Source organism: Stomoxys calcitrans, chromosome 5 (assembly GCF_963082655.1).
Source record: "Stomoxys calcitrans chromosome 5, idStoCalc2.1, whole genome shotgun sequence".
Taxonomy (NCBI): domain Eukaryota; kingdom Metazoa; phylum Arthropoda; class Insecta; order Diptera; family Muscidae; genus Stomoxys; species Stomoxys calcitrans.
The window spans coordinates 126,173,541-126,199,082 of NC_081556.1; the positions used below are offsets into that span (position 1 = coordinate 126,173,541).

At 32.7% G+C, this 25,542-nt stretch overlaps 1 protein-coding gene across 9 annotated transcripts in view; it reads right to left on the bottom strand.

Annotated features, from left to right (window-relative positions):
• Positions 1-3,271: 3,271 nt before the first annotated feature.
• LOC106094108 (protein quiver) overlaps positions 3,272-25,542 on the bottom strand; it is a 40,885-nt gene continuing 18,614 nt past the window's right edge. For 8 of the 9 annotated variants that reach the window (XM_013261332.2, XM_013261310.2, XM_013261297.2 and 5 more), the window contains 5 exons: positions 21,461-21,807; positions 21,123-21,307; positions 14,008-14,064; positions 8,384-8,530; positions 3,276-4,226 (listed from right to left, as the gene is read on the bottom strand). In XM_013261332.2, the coding sequence (XP_013116786.2) occupies positions 3,838-4,226; positions 8,384-8,530; positions 14,008-14,064; positions 21,123-21,180 (651 nt within the window). In that variant the 5' untranslated portion in view covers positions 21,181-21,307; positions 21,461-21,807 and the 3' untranslated portion in view covers positions 3,276-3,837. Of the gene's footprint in view, positions 4,227-8,383; positions 8,531-14,007; positions 14,065-18,712; positions 18,761-21,122; positions 21,308-21,460; positions 21,808-25,542 lie in introns of all 9 variants that reach the window. The other variant, XM_013261363.2, reaches the window with a different exon arrangement.

A 25,542-nucleotide genomic window follows, 5' to 3' on the forward strand; every position in this document is an offset into this window, starting at 1 on the left:
TAGGAATTTGGTAAAACTACAAGTACATGCACATAACTTTTAAAGCCGCTGTTTATCAGTTATCATATTTTGTTGTTGTTTTTATTTAAATAATTTTTAATATTTTCCTTCCTGTTGTCTTGGTTATTTTCCTTAACTTTCTTTACTTTTACAGTTAAATTAATGGAGAATAATTAAGGTTTAGCAAAGTAGAAATATATGTAGGAAAGCAACAAACAAAAATTGTATTTTTTTCAATAAAAATCATTAGCGGCTTGTTCGGGAGATATTTGTTTGCCCTTCTAAGACTTTTTTGAGTAAAAACCAAGGCTAATATAGACAATCAGTTATTGTCTCCACACATTAAGCTATAAAGTCTATGGACGGATTGTTATTATTATTATTAAGAAAATAAGCTTTTTTTCCTATATATATTTACATAAGAACCTGGTAAATAAATTGAGCCTAATATATAAAATATCATTAAAATATAAAAAATCACGCAAATAAAGTAACATTTTCTATTCACTTATTGAAGCTACTGAAGGTCTTTGATGTCACAGTTAAAGATTTTGATTACGTATTATTCAATCCCCAGTATATTTGTGTATAATTTATTATGATTTTTATCTTTAATTTTTATATTTAAATTTTTTTATAATATTATAAAATTATGAACCCGGCCCGCTCCGCTGCGTCTTCAAGGTATCTGAACATAACTTTTTTTTTTATCAAATTAGTACTCCAATCCCGAATGCTTTTCATTTGAGTTCCATATTGTCCCAATCGATCCACTTTTATTTCTGGGTGGTGCTTTTGGGGTAAGGGGGAGAGTCCACCCCCTTACGATATCAAGAAATTCTATAACCTACTGCTCCTTCCAGACCATATTCGTAATTGACTCCCTAATAAATTTCATTTGAGTCCCATATTGTCTTGATCGGTCCACTTTTATTTTTGTGTGGTGCTTTTGGTGTAAGAAGGAGGGTCCTTCCCCTTCCGATATTAACAAATTATATAGCCTATTGCTCCTTGCAGACCACATTCGCAATCTACTCCCTAATACCTTTTATTTGAGTCCCATATTGTTATTATCGCCCAATTTGCCTATTTGAGGGGGTTTTGGGGTCGGGGCGGCCTATAGGTATCTGGACCATATAATGTCACGTTTTGGGAAAAAATTGACTAGTCAACAAAAGTGGCTTTGAAAATTTTCATAAGTTAAATTCTATAAACCTTTTCAGTGTTGTTGTTTTTTAACAGCTATTTGCAGTACCATAAAAACCTTAATTACAAAATAGGGATAAAGGTTTTATGATGCCTTCGCTTCGCTTGGCGTTATCATATAATAGGCAAAAAAATGACACTGTTCAGTGATGTATTGCAGGTATGTCGTGTTGCTGCCTTAACAGTTTTTTGGCATAGTGCTTGCCTCCGCATAACAATCTCTGACAGTCCTTGTGCTTTTGTTGTCGTTGCCTGTCGTTGCGTTGATGATCACATATCATAGCAATGCAGTTGCTTTCGACAGATGGCATCTATAGAGAAAAATGCGACATTTGCAGGTCTTTAATATAAATATATGTTATAGAATAAAGTATAATCACATGTCTACATAGTGCTTGCCAAAGTGACCACTTAAAGTGGTCATATAGTGGACAGGCCCCATGAACTTTATTAGGATTTTCAAAATCTGCCTATTGTGAATGTTAACAAAGTGCTTACATTTTTTCTCTTACTAAATGCACCATAGTTGACATCCGTGCATTTTTTATTTTCTTATTTCACATCTTTTGCAACTACGGCTTGAAATATTTCAATTTTGTAAATTTTTTTGTCAATTCTATTTGAATTTGAATGTGTGGTTCAAAATTATGCGATTTGCAACACTACCTCTGAATGAGACAATTTTGCTCATAGCTGATTGATAATAAAATTAAGCTGGCAAACGAAAAGGACAGATTAATGCGAATTAGTGTAGTTCGTTCAGTGATGTTTAATTGAACTAGTTTGCTCGTGAACTATACAAGTCTGTAGTCAATTCAATATCTATAAAGACACGCGGATATCCCCATATCGAAGAATGATAAACCAAAGCGATCATCTTGTGTATAATTGATGTCATGTATGCATCCAGTGATTTAAACGAACGATCGAACGTAGGTTCCAACATTTTTTTTTCGGTTTGCAGATACTGTTTCTCTTTTTTCTTTTAAAGCACGATATTCGCGTGGTAAACGTGTCGTTACCGTATTGTTGCCAGCCTGTCATAACGGTTTTATTGCCACAGTTTAATATGACAACCAGGCGGACAACTGATGGATACAAAAAAGAGTGGCAAACGAAGTGAACGACATATGAGTTGAATTGAGCTATTAAAAGAAAAAGACCGAATAAATCGAACTAGTTCGTTCATAGAAAAAAAATTGTATGTGTTTTACACAACAGTCAAAACCCAACTTGGGGTATGGGGTCCCATATAACTTAATATATAGCAATTTTCAGCAAAACAGGATAATAAATGAGATTTTTAATTGCCTAACACCTAAAATATGGACCGGTTATTTGTATTTTTTTAATTTAAAAATTAGTTTTTTTTTATTTGCCTTTTTCTTTTAGATTATGCCAATTTTGGGACAATGTGTTATTGAGTTTTATTAATTTTATTTTTAATTTAATTTTAATAATAATTATCTACAAACATTAATTTACAAAACTTTATGATGCCTTAACATAGGTTTATATGACAGTTATAGAACTGTCAAATAAACCTATTTCAAATTTACATAAAGTTTTGTGAATAAGGCCGTTAAAGTATTTATAGATTTGTCCCAAGAGCCATAGATATGGGGATTAAATAATCCTAGAAGCATTAACTATATTCGAACATGCCTTTATATTAGGGAATCTTGTCTTTCTCCTTTCAATTGCTATGTAATTCTCTGTACCTTTTTAAGAATAAAAGGGGCGCCTTAAAATATGCTAAAAAACCATAGTAACTTCAAAGGCGTTAAGTTATATCTATGATAACTACTATAAGATTTGCTAACAAAACAAAAACAAATGTGGAAAAGTTAAAAACAAAAATATTATATTAGAAAATCAATTTTGATAAACAGAAAAACAAACCCAAAATGTAGCTTCATGACAAAATTGAAAAAAAGGTACGAAAGAGCAAACAAATATTCTCAGGAAAGCGAACTAAGACACTTTTCTTGTTTAGGCTGTGGGGTAAAACAAAAACAAACAAACAAATTTACAAGACAAAATTAAGACTGGGGAGACAGAAAGAGTATGAAAAATCGAAAAATTAATATTTAGAAATGTATTATTAGGATAAAATAGATAGTAGAGGATAATTTTTACATAAATAGAGATTTTTAGCGGGAAGAAAATAAAACTCATTACTCTGTTTTTTTGTCTTTAGCATTACAAAGTCTACAAATCAAATAATAATAATAATCATAATAATTATATTAAGAATAATAATAATAATGGTAGTAATATAATTAATTAAATAGGAAAATTCTTAGTATGAATAAGAATTGATTATTGTTAATTTGTTAGTATGTAGCTCTACATATGTATGTATTTATGACTAGGTGTGAGTGTGTGATCTCTATGTGTGTATGTGTGTGTGTGTAACTATCTTAAGTGTTTGTTTGTATTATTGTGTGGAACTAAACTCAAACTCAACTATATGATACAAAGTATATTATTTGTATGTATGTCTTATAGTTGTTATTGCTGTATTAGTAATAGTTTTGGAGGGGGGTAGTAGTAGTAGTAGCAGTAGTATTAGTTAGAGTATTAAAGTGATAGGTTGTACTGTACTAAATAATTCAACTAACTATGTATTTATCTGTGATTTACGGGGGGAAGAGGAGTATAAGTATTAAAGGAAGAAGTTGAAGTTGTTGTTGTTGTTGTAGTAGTAGTAGTAGAAATCGATGATGATGCTAACAACGATAACCATGATGACCAAAATGTTTGTAAAATAGTAGAAGTTGGTGATAGGATTAGTGAATGCACTAAATGTGTATTTAGCAGTACTAAGAATGTCATTAATGTGGCGAGTATGTAGGGTATGTTGGATGATTTGTATAAATTTTGACTAGAATTGCACATATCTTCCTCACAAAAGCACATATGTCCATTGCCTGAACTTTCCATCATGCACACATGATCGACCATAAATAAATTTATTTGTAGTTGTGACGTACACATACGTCTAACAACTTCATAGGCTGCAAAGAAAGGAAATGCAAAAGATTTTGATTAGAAAAAAGATGGGTAATTCAATAACATCAAAAAAATTTTTTCTTTATTATTAAATAATTGAAAATATGTAAACATTAAAAAAATTTAACATTTCTTAAGTGTGGTCTAGCAGCAACTATACAAAAAAAATTTTAAAATTAAAATACATGTAAACGTTTTATGTTAAATAGGATACTACATAAATAGCGGGCACAAATTACAATCGACAATTTAAAATTTATCGAAATTTTAAACTTTTATCGAAATTTGAAAACTATACCGAAATTTGAAAACGGTTCAAACATTTGAAAATTGTTCCGAAATTTAAAAATATCGATATTTAAATTTTGAAATTTCGATATTATATATTTCGATTTTTATCGAAATTTTAAAATTTTCTCGAAACTTGTAAATTTTCTCGCAATTTGAATATTTTCCCAAAATTAGAAAATTTCATTGGAAATGCATCGAAATTGTAATAAAATTATTAAGTTTCAAAATTTCAATAAAACTTTTAAATTTCGATAAAATTTTAAAATATCGATAAAATTTTAAAATTTCGATAAAATTTTAAAATTTCGATAAAATTTTAAAATTTCGATAAAATTTTAAAATTTCGATAAAATTTTAAAATTTCGATAAAATTTTAAAATTTCGATAAAATTTTAAAATTTCGATAAAATTTTAAAATTTCAATAAAATTTTAAAATTTCAATAAAATTTTAAAATTTCGATAAAATTTTAAAATTTTGATAAAATTTTAAAATTTTGATAAAATTTTAAAATTTTGATAAAATTTTAAAATTTTGATAAAATTTTAAAATTTTGATAAAATTGAAATATGTTACCGAAATTTTAAAATTTCATCGGAATTTCGATCATTTCATCGATAAAATTTCCAAGTTTAAAAATGTTAAAGTTTTGATGAAATCTAAATTTTCGATAAAATGTTAAAATTTCGATAAAAAAAATTCGTTATTTTAATATTTTTCAAATTTATATAAAATAATCGAATTACGGTTAAATCTCAAATTTCGGCGAAATTTTCAGTTTTCGATTTTAAATTTTATCGAAGTTTGAAATGTTATCGAAATTTAAAAATTTTATCGAAATTTGAAAATTATATCAAAAATTTGAAAATTTTATCAACATTTGAATAATATATCAAAATTTGAAAATTTTATCAACATTTGAAAATTTTATCAACATTTGAAAATTTTATCAAAATTTGAAAACTGTTTCGTAATTTTAAAATTTTATCGAATTAGGAAAATTTTATCGAAATAATATAATTTTATAGATACAATAAAATTTTATCGAAACAATAAAAATGTAATGAAATTTTACCAAAATTTGAAAATTTCTTCGAAATTTTATCAAACTTGGAAATTTTATAGAGGTTCAAAAATTTGGTAGAAATTGAAAACTATCGATATTTAAAATTTTTATCGAAAATTAAAATTTATCAAATTTTATCAAAATTTGATAATATTTCAAGTTCTAAAATTTTAATAAAATTTGATAAAATTTTAAAACTTCGATAAAAATTTTCCAATTTCGCTGAAATTTTAAAATTTTGCTAAAATTTTCAAATATTGCATTTTTCATATTTTTCGAGTTTATATAAAAAAATTGCAACGATGAAATTTTCAAATATCGATGCTAATGCAAATGTAAAATTGCCCACAACAATCTATTAAGGAATACTTAACATTTTCAAATTTGGATAAATTTCAAATTTGAATTTTTGATTCCACTTAAAATTTTAAATTTCGATTTTGTTTTATTTCGGTCTTATTCAAATAAAATAAAAAAAAATGAATGAAATTTTTAAGTTTAAAAAATATTTATCAAAATAATAAAATTTTAACAAAATTTTAAAAATGTACCGAAATTTTAAAATTTTACCGAATTTTTAAAATTCTATCGAAATTTTAGAATTTTGTCTGCTTGTGCTTTCTTTTTTTGGTCTTAAAATCTTATTGAGACTCCGTTGCAAGATATTGTCCGGCTTTAGACCATTATTTAATGGTTTCTATTGAAAGAATAGTATAGCAAACAACTTTTAAAAGTCAGCAAAAGTGTGTTGTTGCTAGAAGCATTTGACTGGTTTCCCGTCTCGCTATTTGAAAATTTTACGGAAAAGTTTTATAAAAATTTCAAAATTTGAAAATTTTATCAAAATTAGAAAATTTTATCGAAATTTGAAAATTGTATTGAAATTTGAACATTTTATCGAAATTTGAAAATTTTATCGAAATTTGAAAATTTCATCAAAAATTGAAAATTTTATCGAAATTTGAAAATTTCATTAAAATTTGAAAATTTCATCAAAATTTGAAAATTTTATCAAAATTTGAAAATTTCATCGAAATTTGAAAGTTTCATCGAAATTCGAAAATTTTTTAGAAATTTGTTTTTCGAAAATAGTTACGTATGTATAATTAAAGTGAGTTTTTTATGTTTTTTCCTTCTATTTTTGTTAAGTCTATGCCCGGATGATGAGAATCAAAGATATTTCGAAATATTGACAAAAATAAATAGCAAATCAACTAAAAAAAGAAACAACATAAATTTTTTACATATATAACTGACTAAATAGAAGAATATTTTATAGAAATTTGAAAATTTTATAGAAACTCGAAATTTTCATAGAATTTTGAAAATTATATTGAAATTTTAAAATTTTATTAAAATTTTTAAATTTTATCAAATTTACAAAAATTTAAAAATTGCATGGAAATTTAAAAAATTTGAAAGTTTTCTAGAAATTGGACAATTTTACAGAAATCAAAATTTTGTCAGAAATTTATCAAATTGGAAAACTTTCATTAAAAAATTTTGAAAAATTTTGTAGAAGAATAAATTTCATCGAATTCGATTTTTTTTTTAAATTGAAAAGTTGAGTCGAAATTGGAAAAATATTATCGAAATTTAAAATATTCATTGAAAATGTTCAATCGAAGTTTTTAAGATGAAGATTTTATCGATTTTTTTTCATCGAAATTTGGATTTCATAAAGCAGAGTCTACATGGCACATCATGACGTCCTCATCATGTGTACGAGTTGATTAAAGCTTTTGCCTAAAACGGTACATCAATTTTTTTCTTTTCTTTGATTTTATTTTATTCTTCATGCTTTACTTCTCATTTCTTAACCTTATTTGTCACAGAACGTGTTTTTCAATATCTGTCAATTAATGATGTGTTTTTCAATATCTGTCAATTTCTTTCTAAACGGTAATCGATAGACGTCATTCATCGAAAAAAATCAAATAATTTTGATTTTTCAGCCATGACTGATGGTTATGTGTACATGTGACGAGTACACCTTTGTTTTCACCAATACTATTACAATGACGACACATCACATGAATCGTCGCATCAAAATTTTAATATTTTACAAAAAAATTCATCGAATTTGGAAAATTTTTATAAATATTCGAATATTTTCATAGAAGATTAAAATTTTTTTCTTTTCTTTGATTTTATTTTATTCTTCATACTTTACTTCTCATTTCTTAACCTTATTTGTTACAGAACGTGTTTTTCAATATCTGTCAATTAATGATGTGTTTTTCAATATCTGTCAATTTCTTTCTAAACGGTAATCGATAGACGTCATTCATCGAAAAAAATCAAATAATTTTGACTTTTCAGCCATGACTGATGGTTATGTGTACATGTGACGAGTACACCTTTGTTTTCACCAATACTATTACAATGACCACACATCACATGAATCGTCGCATCAAAATTTTAATATTTTACAAAAAAATTCATCGAATTTGGAAAATTTTTATAAATATTCGAATATTTTCATAGAAGATTAAAATTGAAATTCATCGAAATTTTACAGAAATATCATAGATGGTATTAGCATGACAAAAATTACAAAAAAAAATTAAAAATTGCTTCAAAATTAAAAAAAAAATTATCAAAATTAACAAGTTTAATATTTTAATATTATTAACGTTATTTCCCCCAAAGGAGAGTGATTCGAGCTAATCTTTAAAAATTTCATAGTTTTGACGAAATTTAAAAAATTGTATCAAAAATTTAAACCATTTTTTTCGGTTACGTTTTGTATGCAACAGTAATAATGAAAGCAAATATAAAAACAAATGTATTTGCTGAACCTTACGTGATTTTGAGTGTCGCACCATTTTAACACAACAGCCGTTACAAGTCATCAACGGTGGCTGGTCTCTAGGCAATGCTGTATAATTGAATGGATCCTTACATCTCGCATCTGTCCACGAATCACATTCGTAGCAGTATATGGAACGTGCTATTGTTGTTGTTGTTGTCGTCATTGAATGTTTTATGGGTTTAGAAGAAAAAAAAAATGAACATTAGTTTTTGTTTTTTCCACAAAACACTATATTTATTATTTGAGATTTAATAATACTTTATTAAATAAATAGCAACTTTAAAATAAACTAAAAAAAATAATCTACTCCAAAAGAACTACAACAAAAAAAAAATATTACGTATTTGTGCCACAAACTTTTATGTGGCGCAAATGAAAAAAAAAAATGTTTAAAAAGCATTATATTATGTATTTGGTTAGAAAACGTGCATTTATTCGTTCATTCAATCATGACAACAACATCTACTAGACAAAATTTATTTCAAACATCTAAAACAAGTCTACTAACATTTGTGAATTTCTTTAAACTAGTTGTGCTACTATTTTAGAATTTACATTTTGGAAATTAAATTATATATTTACACAAAATTAAAAAAAAAAAACGGAGTATGCTCCTTAATGAGATGTCTTAGTCATAAATATAATCTGATTGGTAAAATTAAATTGCATACAATGTTGAAGAAATGCCGCCTATCAAACTAACAAGTACTCGAAGAGACTTATTAAGAATGTTAGAAAGAACATTCAAATCTGACCTAAGCAAAATCCCTAATTTTTCTATTCCCTACCCCTAAGTAGGTTCTGGTCGGGTATTATGTCCCCCGATAAGTGCATGCATATGTGAACCGGAAAAGACGGACCATGACATACAAAATGCTTCAACGTTTCATCATCTTCCACAAATGACCTACACATGCAACTACTTGCCGCACTTATTTCCGCTCGTAGTATGATGTCTCATTATGGTGCCTAAGGCTTCATAAGAAGGAGATCAGTATTCCTTCTTACTTTCTTTCAGTAATAGTCTTGTCTTCTCACGATCCGGATCTCTGTATAGGATTTTAGTCGTGCATGGATATGTGAGCCGGGAAAGACGGACCATGACATAGAAAATGTTTCAACGTTTCATTATCTTTCCCAAATGACCTACACATGCTACTACTTGCCGCACTTGTTTGCGCTCGTAGCACGATGTGTCTTGTTATGATGCCAAAGGAGGAGATCAGTACTCCTTCATACTTTCATTCAGTAATAGTCTCGTCTTCTCACGATCCGGATCTCTGTATAGGTCGTCGTACCGATCGTTTCACTGTTCTACAGTGTTACTCGCACTTTCGTCGACCACGTCCTTAACTCGGTCTACGTCACCCCGTAAGGCCTCGGACTAAAAAAGTTTATTGACGGCAGCCTATTCCGCAAAAAAAAAATTAACCGACGTGAGTGTGAGCGAATTGAGATGTACAGGAGTCCGAATGAAGTCCGGAAATTATACCAAAGAATTACACATCAAACCGATGGGTTTGGTGAAGAAACATCCTCCTGCAGAGACAAAGATGGAAATCTGGTAACTGACGCATGCTGAGGATATGGAAAGAAAATTTTACCCAACTGCTAGTGATCGACGTTGGCGGCGAAGAGGATACCACAGAAACGATGATGGTATAGAATGTTTACCTTCTAGTCAGAATGAGTGGCAGTGACCCGACTGAAGAACAACAAAGCAGCAGGAGCCGACGGGTTGGCCGCTGAACTATTTAACACCGGAGGCGACATGCTGATAAGGCGTATGAATCAGCTTGTCAGCGCGATGCCGATGATTGGAACCTCAGCATTCTATGTCTACAAGAAATGTAGACATATGTATACAAGAAAGGTAACAGGACGGAATGTGCCAACTACAGAGGAATACGTCTCCTCCCCATCGCATACAAAATACTCTCAAGCGTACTATGTGAAAGATTAAAACCTAAAGTCAATTGGAAAATTGAGCCCAATCAATGCGATTTGAGACCTGGTAAATCCATCATAGACTAGATATTCACACTGCGCCAAATCCTGGAAAAGACCCGAGGAGGAAAAAGCAACACCTACCATCTCTTAGTTGATTACTTTCCAGCTACGTCTGAGTCTTAGTATCCCGGCAAAATTATAAGACTCTGCAGAATGACTCTTGCTGAAACACGTTTCTCAGTAAGAATGGGAAAGAATCTCTCCGAACCAATTAATACCAAGCGAGGTTTCAGACAAGGAGACAGCTTATGTGATATCTTTAATATTCAGCTTAAGAAGATTATACGAGATGCAGATGTGAATAGATATGGCACACTAATCACAAGATAACACATACTACTCGCTTATGCCGACAACATCGATATCATAGGTGGATCACCGAAAGTAGTAACTGCAGCCTTTGAAAGAACCGAAATATAATCAGTGAAAATGGGTCTGGCAGCAAATGGAGAAGTAGACGAAATGGATGGTTTCAACTCCCAAAACGCCTTGTGCAACCGAGCAGATAAGGAAGATGGAGAAAGTTGGAAACCACAACTTTGAGATAGTCAGCAACTTTATCTACCTCGGCACCGCCATAACCGAAACGAATGACACCAGCTTTGAGATAAAGTGAAAAATAATACTGGCAAACAGATGCTATTTTGGAATAAGTAAGCAGGTTAAAAACAAGGTCACCTGTCGACAAACGAAGATTACACTATACAAGACACTGTTACTACCCGTGTTGTTATATTGTTCTGAGGCATGGGTACGGGTACTGGCTAGGTCTTGTTGTCAGAATAAATGCAGAAGCCCCAGCAAAAAAGTCTTTTGAAGGCAAACATGATGGTACACGGAAACCGGGAAGACCAATTTATGCGCATTTATGGTCCGATGTCGCATAAATTTGGGACAGTGAGTTGTGCTAGGCCCTTCGACATTCTTCTTAATTTTGGCTCAGATCGGTCCAGATTTGGATATAGCTGCCATATAGACAGATCTCACGATTTAAGGTTTTGGACCCATAAAGGGTGCATTTATTGTCCGATGTCGCCAAAATTTGGGACAGTGAGTTAATTTAAGTCCCTCGACATATACCTGCAATTTGGCCCAGATCGGTCCAGATTTGGATATAGCTGCCATATAGACCGATTTCTCAATTTAAGGTTTTGGACCCATAAAAGGTGCATTTATTGTCCGATGTCGCCGAAATTTGGGACAGTGTTATGTTAAGCCCCTCAACATACTTCTCAATATTGCACAGACCGGTCCAGATTTAGATATAGCTGCCATAAAGACCGATTTCTCAATTTAAGGTTTTGGAACCATAAAAGGTGCATTTATTGTCCTATGTCGCCGAAGTTTGGGACAGTGAGTTTTATTAGGCCCTTTAACATCCTTGCTCAATTTGGCCCAGATCGGTTCAGATTTGGATATAGCTGTCATATGGACCGATCTCTCAATTAAGGTTTTGGGCCCATAAAAAGGCGCATTTATCATTCGATTTTGCCAAAATTTCGGACAGTGAGTTGTGCTAGGCCATTCGACATCCGTCTCCAATTTGGCGCAGATCTGTCCAGATTTGGATATAGCTGTCATATAGGCCGATCTCTCAATTTAAGGTTATGGGCCCATAGAAGGCGCATTTATCATTCGATTTTGCCAAAATTTGGGACAGTGAGTTGTGTTAGGCCATTCGATATCCGTCTCCAATTTGGCGCAGATCGATCAAGATTTGCATATAGCTGCCATATAGACCCATCTCTCGATTTAAGGTTTTGCGCCCATAAAAAGCGCATTTATGGCCCTATGTCGCCGAAATTTGGGACAGTGAGTTGTGTTAGGCTTTTCGACATTTTTCTGCAACTTGGCCCAAATCGGTCTAAATTTGGATATAGCTGCCATATAGGCCGATATCTCGATTTAAAGTCTTGGCCCCATAAAAGGCGCATTTATAAACCGATTTCACTGAAAACTTATGTTAGGCTTCTCGATATCCGTGTGGTATATGGTTCAGATCGGTTTATTTTTAGATATAGCTGCTAAAAAGAGCAATATTTTGTTATACACAATTGAACAATGACTTGTACTTATTAGTATTTGGTCCAAATCGCAACATATTTCGATATAGCTGCTATGGGGTATAAGGTATGCATTTTTCACCGGATTTTGACTAAAGGTGGTTTACATATATATCCAAAGTTCGGCCCGGCCAAACTTAGCGCCATTTTACTTGTCTTAATTCAATTTGAATTTTAATATTTAAGTGAACAAACGCACATTGCAAGCAAGTAAGTAAAACTTACACAAAAACATTTTATATCGCTAATCGCTTGTTAAGTGATTCCTGAAAGAATCCTATGAGTTGTGCAAGGTGCTACCGAATGACCGATATGAAAAACTACCAGATCACACAGATGGCATAAAAGAGGACCACCGAAATCTTCAAAATAAGAGATGAGAACTCGCCTGACTTTGATATGGGTACCTGGGCCGCTCTTGTCCGTTTTATATTGAATGTGTTATAAGTATTAGTTTAACTGATTATCAAATAGATCGTTAGATTTAGATCAAAGAAGATGCTATTCTTATTAGTGGCGCCAAATGATTATCACCTTTGATATATGTTTCAATAAATTATGAAATTTTGGTGAGTGGATATAACGAGGGTGCAATTTTCAGGAGATTTTAAAATTTAGTGCATATGTACAGGTAAAGTGACATGCTTTCTTCAAAACTTTACTCCGATTCCTAAGATACTTTGCTTGCTGGTATCTAGGACAAATTTTCTAAGTATCTAACTTCAGTTGTGTTTAGAACAAATTAAGAAAAGAAAAATGAGTTTATAAAAAGAAGAGGTTTTCATTCACAACATCGATGCTACCGATTACTACTTATCATTAAGAACTACAAAGACGTAGAGGAAAAATATTCTTAGAAAAAAGGAATTATTAAAAAAAAACAAAAGCGGCGGGAGCTTTGAAAAAGTTGGACAAAAAAGAGATTAAAGTTTACTTAAATTAAATAGGTAGACATTTTTTAATGAGATATTAAAAGCAGGATATGAAATGGGAATAGGAATATAGTTAGAAAAATTTAAAATGTTCTTTAGTTAAGTTTTCGTTTTTTTTCATAAATATTAAGCTGAAACCTGTATGGGTCTTTGGTATAAAAAATAAATATTTTTTATAAGATTTTTTAACAGTTGTGTTTTTTTGATTGCTTGATTGATCGATAATCATTTGATGCTTTGCAAATAATATTTAATGTATTTGTTTTTTGTTTTATCAATTTCATTCAATTTGATATTTGGTTGTTGCCACAAAACAAGGAAGTAAATATTTTGTTTTTGGTACAAATAACATCAAAAAGATACAAAAACTATTGATTGTTTTCACAAATTGTTTTTTTTTTTTTGGGGGGTAAACATTTAACAAAAATTACACCATTTTTTAAAACAAAAGAGAAAAATTGTTTTTTGAATTTTTGTTCATATCTTTTTGTTCTTTAAAAAACAATGAATATAAAAATATTTAGGCAAATTGCTTAAGAAATTTTTGAATGATTTTTTTGTTTTTTGATAAACTAAAAGAGCAGTTAGAAATTTTCAAAAAAATTCATACTTTGACATTCAGCTGACACTTGGGGAACCCAAACGAATAAAATTACTCCAAACAAGGCTGCAAGAGAAAGAAAGAAGTGAAGAAAAAACAAACAGAAAGACAAAAATTCGATGACCAAAACTGATTTAAGATTAAGGATGGGGGTGGGTGGTTAGGTGGTTCGGGTGAGTGATTTAGTGAAACTGGTAGATAGTAATGAAGTGAAACATGATCACATCTTTTCGAGTCAATGTCAATGATGATGTGGTGTGATTTGGGGAATGAGTGAGATCTAGTTAAAACTTTTTTCGCCAATGGTCATTGTATTGTTCGCCTTCCTATAGCTGATAAAATTTTCTCAAACTCAAATCGGAAACTACTAAAGAAAATTTTCATTGCAAAAGAATCCAATCGATAGTTGAAAAGTTGTTACCTATTTTCAAAATACCATGTTTATAACGATTCAAAATATTTTTTTTTTTTGGTTATATGTAAATGTTTTTTTTTTACAGTGTAAGTTTTGTTTTTGAAGACATTGGTTTTTACAAAAATTAGCAACTACATTTTGTTAAGTATTTAACAAACATATAACAAGAAATTATACTTTAAAACAAAGTTCACAATAATGGTTATATAATAGCAATAGTTTTGCTGCTGTTTTTTTGTTTTTTTGGACAATAGATTAGTTGGGACAAATGCTTATTAGGTACAAAACAAAATCAAAGTTTATTGCTAGTATGCAGTTCCAAAAGTAGAGTTTCCAGACAAGTATTTTGTAAAACCAAAACAAAAATCATAAACTATTGCGAAAGAGTTATGAACATGTTTACTTTTCATTATAAATTTGCCGTCATATACAGTCAGCACCTGGGATTCATTCATGGTAGTCTACTTAGAAACTTTTTTTCTTTCATTTAAAATTCTCATTTTTTTGAAATCATCGCATAAATGAAACAAAATTCCCGTATTTTGTTGCTATACCCACCACCATGGGATGGGGGTATACTAAGGTAGTCGTTTCGTTTGTAACACCTCGAAATATTGATCTGTGACCCCATAAAGTATATATATTTTGGATCATTTCGACATTCTGATTCGATCTTGCCATGTCCGTCCGTCCCTCCGTCTGTCGAACGCGTAAAGATAGCCGTTTGAAATTTAGCACAGATAATTAATATTGATATAGGTCGTTGGGTATTGCCAATGGGCCAAATCGGTTTAGATTTGGATATAGCTCCCATATAAACCGATCTCCAGATTTGACTTCTTGGGCCGCTGGAAGCCGCAATTTTCATCCGATTTGGCTGAAATTTTGCAGATAGTGTTCTCTTATGACTTAGAACTACTGTGATAAGCACGGTCCAAATTGGTGTATAACCTGATATAGCTCCCATATAAAACGATCTCCCGATTTGACTTCTTGAGGCCCTGCAAGCCACAAATTTCGTCCGATTTGGCTGACATTTTGCACATAGTGTTCTGTTATGACTTCCAAGAACTGTATCAATTACGGTTCAAATCGGTCTATAACCTGATATACCTCCCATCAGGGACGTAGCCAGGATTTTATTTTGGGGGGGGAGGGGGTGGTCACCCCACATTTTTATACCATACACCACTACTAATTCACTAAGTTATAATACCCTGTATTATAACTTAGTGAATTAGTTTGTTACACCCAAAAAGAAGAGAGATAGACCTATTGATAAGTATACCGATCGACTCAGAATCACTTTCTGATTAGATCTAGCTATGTCCGTCTGTCTGTCCATGTTAATGTGTGTACAAACTACAGGTCGCAATTTTCATCCGATCGTCTTCAAATTTGGTATGTTTTGGCGTGTTTTTCGGCCTAGAGACGAAGTCTATTGAAATTGGAAAATATCGGTTCAGATTTAGATATAGCTCCCATATATATGTTTGTCCGATTTGCAGTAATACTGCGATAAAATATTCATTTTTTAACCGATTTTCTCGAAAGATTTTCTGATGACTCTTGACATTACAGGTGAATTTCATAGAAATCGGTTTAGATTTGGATATATGTTCCATATATATGTTCGTCGGATTTGCAGTAATAATGCAATAAAATGATAATTTGTTACTCCATTCTCTCGAAATTTGGCAGGAAGGATTTTCTGATAACTCTCTACAATACTGGAAATCGGTTTCATGAAAATCGGTTCAGTATTAGTTATAGCTACCATATATACGTTCGTCGTGGGTAATTTGCAATAATGTTGTTATTTGTCAATTGTAGTTATTACAGTTTGAACATATTTTTGCTCGCTGAGGTCTATCAAAAACGTGTCAGAATTGAATATAGCTCCCACATTGTACTTACAGAGTAGGTGTAGGGTATTATACAGTCGGAACCGTCCGACATTTGCCCTTCCTTACTGGATTCAAAATAAAAAGTTGCCAAAATTCTTGTTATTGTGAAATTGGTAGATAACTCAATTTTTTACACCCACCACCAAAGGATCTGGGTATATTCATTTTGTCATTCCGTTTGCAACACATCGAAATATCCATATCCGACCCTGTATATAGGGGTTATAGTATATATAACCTTGATCAGCGTAAAAATCTAAGACGATCTAGACGGACGGACACCGTCTGACCGTCTGTCTATTGAAATCACGCTGCACTCTTTAAAAATAGAATCGGACCAAAACCTAATATAGCTCTAATAGCATAGCAATTCTTTTTTTATCCCTTGTTTGCCTAAAAAGAGATACCGGGAAAAGAACTCGACAAATGCGATCCATGGTGGAGGGCATACAAGAATCGGCCCGGCCGAACTTAGCACACTTTTACTTGTTTCTTAATGACATTTTCATTGGCAAATTTTCATTGCATAACATAGACCGGATTGACCTACAGTCGATATGGTTGTCTTAAACCGAAATAATTTTGAGTTTCACCAGGTACATTGTCCCCAATATCAGATTACTACTCTACTCCCAAATCCCTTGAATTTATATTTGTATTGTCACGACCAGTCTATCCACTTGGGTCAATATTTTGAAAATGGGGCAGCTTTCCAGTACCCAGTCAATATTTTGAAAATGGGACAGCTTTCCAGTACCCAGATTCACTTTGGTCTATATGTCAATTGCTACCTAAATTTCCAAACCGAATTTTTCACATTTTTATGCCCTCTACCATAGGATTGGGGTATGCTAATTTCGTCATTCTATTTGCAACTCCTCAATATATTCCTCTGAGACCCCATAAAGTATATATTCTTGATCGCCATGTAATTTTAAGTCGATCTAGTAAGCTAAATTTCGAAGGAGTAAAGCTAGCCGCTTGAAATTTTGCACGAATACTTCTTATTAGTGTAGGTCGGTTGGGATTGTAAATGGGCCATATCGGTCCATGTTTTGATATAGCTGCCCTATAAACCGATCTTGACTTCTTCAGTCTCTATAGTTCGCAATTCTAATCCGATTTGGCTGAAATTTTACATGAGGTGTTTTGTTATGATTTCCAACAACTGTGTTAAATGTGGTTCACATCTGTTCTTAACCTGATATAGCTGTCATATAAACCGATCTGGGGTCTTAACTACTTCAGCCTCTATAGGTCGCAATTCTAATCCAATTTGGCTGAAATTTTGCATGAGGTGTCTTGTTATGATTTCCAACAACTGTGTTAAATGTGGTTCATATCTGTTCTTAACCTGATATATCTGTCATATAAACCGATCTGGGATCTTGACTTCTTGAGTCACTAGAGAGCGCAATTCTTATCCGATTTGGCTGAAATTTTGCATGATTATGATTTTTGTTATGATTTCCAACAACTATGCAAAGTATCGGTCCATAACCTGATATAGCTGTCATATAAACCGATCTGGGGTCTTGATTTTTCAGCCTCTATAGGGCGCAATTCATATCAGATTTGGCTGAAATTTTGCAAAAAGTGTTTTGTTATGACTTCCAACCACTGTGCCAAATATGGTTTTAATTGGTCTATAATCTCATATAGCTACCTGTTCACTAATAATGAACTGCTTGAGTAATTTTTTTCATACTAATTTTATTTTAAAACATTTTCTATAAGTACAGCAAATGAAAAACTTAAAACTAGTCTAGAACGAGATACCAACGCGGTGTTATCTCGTTCGTCGTTATCTTCTAATTTTATGACTAACCTAAATGCACTTACACACATATATGGTTGCCACACGCACAAGCATTTAGGGTAATATTCTATTGCGATCCTAAGTAAACATATACCGCTGCGTTTTATTAGGGTCTACTTAGGAAAGAAGATCATGAAACACAAAGACACACAAGGCACTGATAACAGAGACTTCCCTAAGACAACCATATGTACTTAACATACACTATGTCCTGTGGATAATGGCCAAAGTGCCCTTCATGTACGTTCTAGGGACATAATTATTATCCGCGGAATATCAACGACTGTGATATTCCATGCTCAAAGCATTTGCTTGAACACTACCGATTTGGGATCTTGAGGTCTGGAGCATCTAGAGGTCGCAATTATTTTCCGATTTGGCTTAAATTTTGTACAACGACTTCTCTCATGAACATACGTGTCAATTATGGTCTGAATCGGTCTATAGCCTGATACAGCTCCATATAAACCGATCTCCCTATTTTACTTCTTGTTAATTTTTTGACATTGACTGGAAACTCTACATGGGGAAAATCCTACCTCCCACAGGGAGGACACACAAATATAAACTTACATGGAAAACAATTGTCCGCTTGGATGAATTTTGAGAGGATGCAAAAAACTGAAGTTTTCGTAAATGTGTATTTTTGAAAATAATCAATCCATGATGATAATACACAAAAACATCAGATTTTGTTTTCATAAAAATAAAATTAAAAATATAAAAGAAATTTAAAGAAAGAAAAACTCTATAAGCGCAACTTTTAGATTTAGAAAATAAAAATTTATTTTCACTTTAAAAATTTTATAATTTTTCTGATAAAGTTAAATGAAAAAGCTATAAATAATGATCTTAAGAGAATACCTTATGGATTTAGTGTTATTTGATTTAGTTTTTTATATCAATTTTTCCGCTTAGAGAGTACGTGTGTATGTATGTACTACGTATGTATAAATGTATGGTGTAATTTATCTTTAGATTTTTTTTTTCAACTCGCAATCTTTTTCTAGCTATAAAATTGAATTGTTATTAGTTGCTAAAATGCTATTTCAACAAACCAAAGTTATAAAAAGTTTGCTTTGATGTTCTTTTTTAATTATTTTTAAATGATAATTGCTTTAATTGAGAAATAATTTCATTTTATTATGGGCAATCATAGATTGTTTTTATACTATGGGCTTTAAATATAAACAAAAATACACCATACAGTATTTTGAAAGTATTGACATGAATTATTAAAATTTTTATATTTTTAGCATTAAATTATTTATTAAATATTTGAAAATTAAATTTAACAAGTAAAACCGTGCCAAGTTCGGCCGGGTCGAATCTTGGGAACCCACCACCATGGATTCTGCTAAAAATTTATACGAAATAAATGTAGTTGTAGGGCATAGTTTTATTCTACATAACTACTTTCAAACCAGCAAAAATTAAAGCTCCGGTTTACATGGGAGCTATACCAGGTTATAGACTGATATTGGCCGTAGTAGGCACAGTTGTTGGAAGTCGTAACAGAATATCGAAAGAGAGTCAGTGAAAATGGGTCTGGAAGTAAATGAAGATAAGACGAAATGGATAGTTTCAACTCCCAAAAAGCTTTGCACAACCGAGCAGGTAAAGAAAATGGAGAAAGTTGGGAACCACAACTTTGAGGCAGTCAGTAACTTTATCTACCTCGGCACCGCCGTAACCGAAACGAATGACACCACTTTTGAGATAAGGCGAAGAATAATACTGGCAAACAGATGCTACTTTGGACTAAGTAAGCAGTTTAGAAACAAGGCCACCTCTCGACAGACGAAGATTACACTATACAAGACACTGATACTACCCGTGCTCTTATATGGTTCTGAAGCATGGGTACTTGTGAAAGCAGATGAGGCAGTGCTTGGAGTATTTGAGAGAAAGATTCTTCGTAAAATATAGAGACCAGTTTGCGTTAACGGAGAATATAGACGACGTATGAACCACGAGCTGTATGACGACGATAGCATAGTCTCACGCATCAAAATACAACGGCTGCGTTGGCTAGGTCATGTTGTCAGAATGGATGAAGAAGCTCCAGCAAAGAAGTCTTTTGAAGGCAAATACGGTCTAGACCAAAAGCCCGATGGTAAGATCAAGTGGTGGGAGACACCTCGAAACTTGGTGTCAGAGATTTTATTGGGTTGCCCAAAAAGTAATTGCGGATTTTTCATATAGTCGGCGTTGACAAATTTTTTCACAGCTTGTGACTCTGTAATTGCATCATTTCTTCTGTCAGTTATCAGCTGTTACTTTTAGCTTGCTTTAGAAAAAAAGTGTAAAAAAAGTATATTTGATTAAAGTTCATTCTAAGTTTTATTAAAAATGCATTTACTTTCTTTTAAAAAATCCGCAATTACTTTTTGGGCAACCCAATAGAATGAGCGCAGAAGATCGAGGCGCTTGGAACGCTTTTCTACGTTCGGCTAGTGGAACAAATGTTCTGTCATAGCCAATTAAAGAAAGGTAAAAAGATCAATATTTCGAGGTGTTACAAAGGGAATGACTAGATCCATCCACCATCCTATGCTGGTGGGTATAAAAATGTAAATGTCATACCATACAAACTGGATTGCTAGTTTAGATCTTCTGTCTATAATTTCAAAATACTTTATCAAATTAATAAAAATTGTTGTGTATTTTCATTACAAACAATAGAAAACAATAAAAATATTTATATATTCTTTTTTATGCAAAAACATATATGCCCATCTATTTGAAAAGTTTATTTTTAAATATAAACAAAACTTTTTTGTTATATCGCATCTATTAGCTAACTTATGTATGAGTGTGAAAGTCTGATACAAAAAAAGAAATATTACGCGCGAATGTAATGTGCGTATGTATGTGTGTGTTTTGTTTATTTTGATTTGTGGTGGTTTTTGGTTTTTGTTTTTATTTTATTTTAAATAAACATTAATAATAATTTCATTACAATTAATTATTTCCAACTTACCTGCTATTGTTGTGAACCATTTATGTGTTGTTAATTGGTTTTGTATAGAAAATGCCATTTTTAATGATGATGAGTTTTTGTTTGGGGTTTTTATCTGATTTGAATTGAAATTGATTTGATTTGATTTGATTTGATTTGTACAAAGAGTATAAAGTTCGGTATTGTGATTTTTTGTTTGATGAAATCTTCGGAATGAGAAAAAGAAAAGAAAAACTCCATAAATTAATATTAAATTATGTACATATTTTCTTTGTTTTAACGCTGGCATAAAGTTTTCTTGAAATTTTGGTAAAGCAGCAGCAATCGTTTATGGCTTGCTTTGCATTAAAACACCTTACCTTATTTGCTATGTATAAAGTTGGTGTTGGTGTTGTTGTTGTTTTTGCTGATGCTGCCAATGGAAATTCTTGAGATCTTTCCGGAAGTCAATTTGATTGTTAATTGACTTGAAATACCTTTTTGGTAAATTCAATATATTTACAGTACAATACAACAATTAAGTTTGTATGTATGTTGTTGGCATGAGAAAACTGTGACCAATACTTTTATGTAAATGGAGATTTGCTTAATACTTTTGATGTACTCTCTCTCGGCGGCACCTTATTCGTGGCAATTCCTTTTGTTAAGACCATTAAATTCTTCAATGATGAGGTGTTGCATCTTGATTCACTTAAATCGGGTTTATCTTGATAGGGAAAAGAAATAAAAACAAAGACAATTTTTATTAATTAAAGTCATTGGAAAAAGTATCAGGTGTTTAATTTAGAGTGACAGAACTTTAAACTCCCATCATTGGATTACAATTTGCAAAAGCAGTTTTACAAAGTAAATAAAAGCGTGCTAAGTTCGGCCGGGCCGAATCTTATATACCCTCCACCATAGATCGCATTTGTCGAGTTCTTTTCCCGGCATCTCTTCTTAGGCAAAACAGGATATAAGAAAAGATTTGCTCTGCTATTAGAGCGATATCAAGATATGGTCCAGTTTGGACCACAATTAAATTATATGTTGGAGACCTGTGTAAAATGTCAGCCAATTCGAATAAGAATTGCGCGCTTTGGGGGCTCAAGAAGTGAAATAGAGAGATCGATTTATATGGGAGCTGTATCGGGCTATAGACCGATTCAGACCATAATAAACACGTATGTTGACGGTCATGAGAGAATCCGTCGTACAAAATTTCAGGCAAATCGGATAATAATTGCGACCTCTATAGGCTCAAGAAGTCAAGACCCAAGATCGGTTTATACGACAGCTATATCAGGTTATGAACCGATTTGAATTATACTTGGCACAGTTGTTGGATATCATGACAAAACACGTTGTGCGAAATTTCATTCCAATCGGATAAGAATTGCGCACTCTAGAGGCTCAAGAAGTCAAGACCCAAGATCGGTTTATATGGCAGCTATATCAGGTTATGGACCGATTTGAACCATACTTGGCACAGTTGTTGGATATCATAACAAAACACGTCGTGCCGAAATCCATTCAAATCGGATAAGAATTGCGCCCTCTAGAGTCTCAAGAAGTCTAGACCCAAGATCGGTTTATATGGCAGCTATATCAAAACATGGACCGATATGGCCCATTTACTATACCAACCAACCTACAGCAACAAAAAGTATTTGTGCAAAATTTCAAGCGGCTAGCTTTATTCCTTCGGAAGTTAGCGTGCTTTCGACAGACAGACGGACGGACATGGCTAGATCGACATAAAATGTCACGAATATCACGAATATCTCAGACGAATATTTCGATCTTTCAGAATGAAATTATTTTATTATTACTCCACTACTATATCTATAGTTAAATCTAAATAGGGGCTGGTCTCGATCATAGTTTAGTTTCAGCGAAATCAGGCAAGAAATCCGCTTTTTATGGGATTTAGACCCAAAATTAGCAGATCGGTTCATAATAAAACAACTCATTATTTCAAATTTCAACGAAATCGGGTAATAAATAAAGCTTTTATGGGCTTCAGAGCCTTAATCAGCATATCGGTCTATATGACAGATATATAAATACATACATATATATAAATCTTCCGATCTTTACAATATCTGGATCAGATGGCGGGAGGCTTAAAATAACTCACTGATTCATATTTCAGTGAAATCAGAAAATAATTAAAGCTTTTATGGGCGCCAGACCCTTAATCGGTATAAAGGTCTATAAGACAGCCTATACCTAAATATAGTCCGATCTGGATCAAATTTAGGTCGGATGAGGGGAGGCAACTCACTGTTAAAATTTCAGCGAAATTGGGTACTAAATGCAGCTTTTAAGGGTTCCAGACCCATAATCGGCAGATCGGTCTATATGGCAACTATTTCTAAATATAGTCCGATCTAAACCATATTTGGGTCGGATGTCGGGAGGCTAAGAACAACTCATTATTTCAAATGTCAGCAAAATTGGGTAATAAACAAAGCATTTATGGGCTTTAGATCTTTTATCGGGTGAGCGGTTTACATAGCAACTATATCCAAATACGTTCGGATCTGAGCCGTATTTGGGTCGGATATGGGGAGGCTTAAAACAACTCACTGTTTTAAATTTCAGCGAAATCGAGTTATAAATGCAGCTTTAAAACCTTAGACCCTTAACCGGGAGATCGGTCTATATAGCAGCTATTATATGTAAATATAGTCCTATTTGAACCATATTTAGGTCGGATGTCGGGAGGCTAAGAACAACTCATTGTTTGAAATTTCAGCAAAATTGGGTAATAAACAAAGCATTTATGGGCTTCAGACCTTTTATCGGGAGATCGGTCTATATAGCAACAATATCCAAATATGGTCCAATTTGCCCCGTTCAAAAACTTTACCTGCGTGCAGCAAAAAGACGTATTTGTACCAATTTCAGCCCAATATCTCAAAATTTAAGGCTGTAGAGAGATTACAACAGAAGGACGGACAGACACACGGACATCGTTAAATCGTCTTAGAATTTTACGACGATCCGAAATATACATACTTTGTAGGATCGGAAAATGATATTTCGATGTGTTGAAAACGGAATGATTAAACGAATATATCCCCTATCCTATGGTGGTGGGTATAAAAAAGTAAGTACCCAGCACTATAGATCGCCCACATCCAAAAAACCGCCCTAAAATAATATTTTTAACGATTGGGTCAATATGGGTATCAAATGAAAGGTAATTGCAAGTACAATAACAAATCTGATACTAAAAGTTAAGATTTAGAAGTTTGGAGGGGGCCCTCCCCTCAAAAGCCCCTATCCGGTCATATTGACCGATTAGACATTATGTGTATCACATGAAAGGTATTGGGAAGTAAAGCATAACTCTCATATAAAATCGAGGAGATCGAGCATTGTTATCCCCCTTCATAAGTCCGCAAATAGATGCTTTGTAGATAATTATAGGTATATTGCAGAATTGAGTGCAATGCCTTAGCTTTTTGAACATGAACCCCTCCTAATGCTGGCGAACGTTCTGAGGAACTATGCCAATTGAAAGAATGGTATGGCAGCCATTTAACAACTTTTCCCCAAAGAGGTGTTTACTCTGCGGCACGCCAAAAGAAAAGAGGTCATTTATTATTGAGCTTGAACTTGATTCGGACAGCACTCATTGATATGTGAGAAGCTAGCCTCTGTTTTTTGGGCAAATTTGCATTTGCATCTTAATCTAAAAGGATTTCGAAAAAAGGCCGAACAAATTTCTTGAATATCATTTAACAAATGAACACATTATTGCAATATTAAATCTTATGCAATTACTTATATTTTCAATAGATTTCGTCTATAGCCCAAATGGAAATGGAATGGAAATTGCGTTCTGTACTTTGATAACAATTTAAGCACCATACAGGCTGGAGTATTGAGCTCCGATCTGTGTGGTGTTCATTGCTGTCACGAGAAGCTTAGCTGCGAGCTAGTGGGCGTGAACGTTGCGGATATTGGAATACGGAGTAGCTGCAACGGCGATTGCGGGCAATCAGCGGTATCGAGCGCAGAGTCTCCGTGAGAGGCCGGACGGCACCGGCTCTTGCACAAATAGTGAGCCTATGATGCTCGATATGACAAGGCGAGTTGTTGGCACCTTTCAATATGGCCAACTTGTTCCCGCGACGAAATGATCTTGCTCACACAGGAGCGTGGCGAGGATCGGGACCTCCACATGAAAATGTGACTACAACAACAACCCTGTACCAAAATAGTAGAGTAGGGCATAAGGAAAACTTTTTTAGAGTAAAGTACGGTTATTATATCCAAGTTTGGAAATGTTTTTGGCCGCCGCCCTTGCCCCAAAAAGTTCTTAAATGGACATGTAGGCCAATTGGAAGACTAAGGATAGGCTACTGGAAAAATAGTGCAAATCTGACTCAAAACAAGTAAAGGCTAAAGTCAGGCGGAAACACCTGCACTACAATTTGAGGTAAATTCA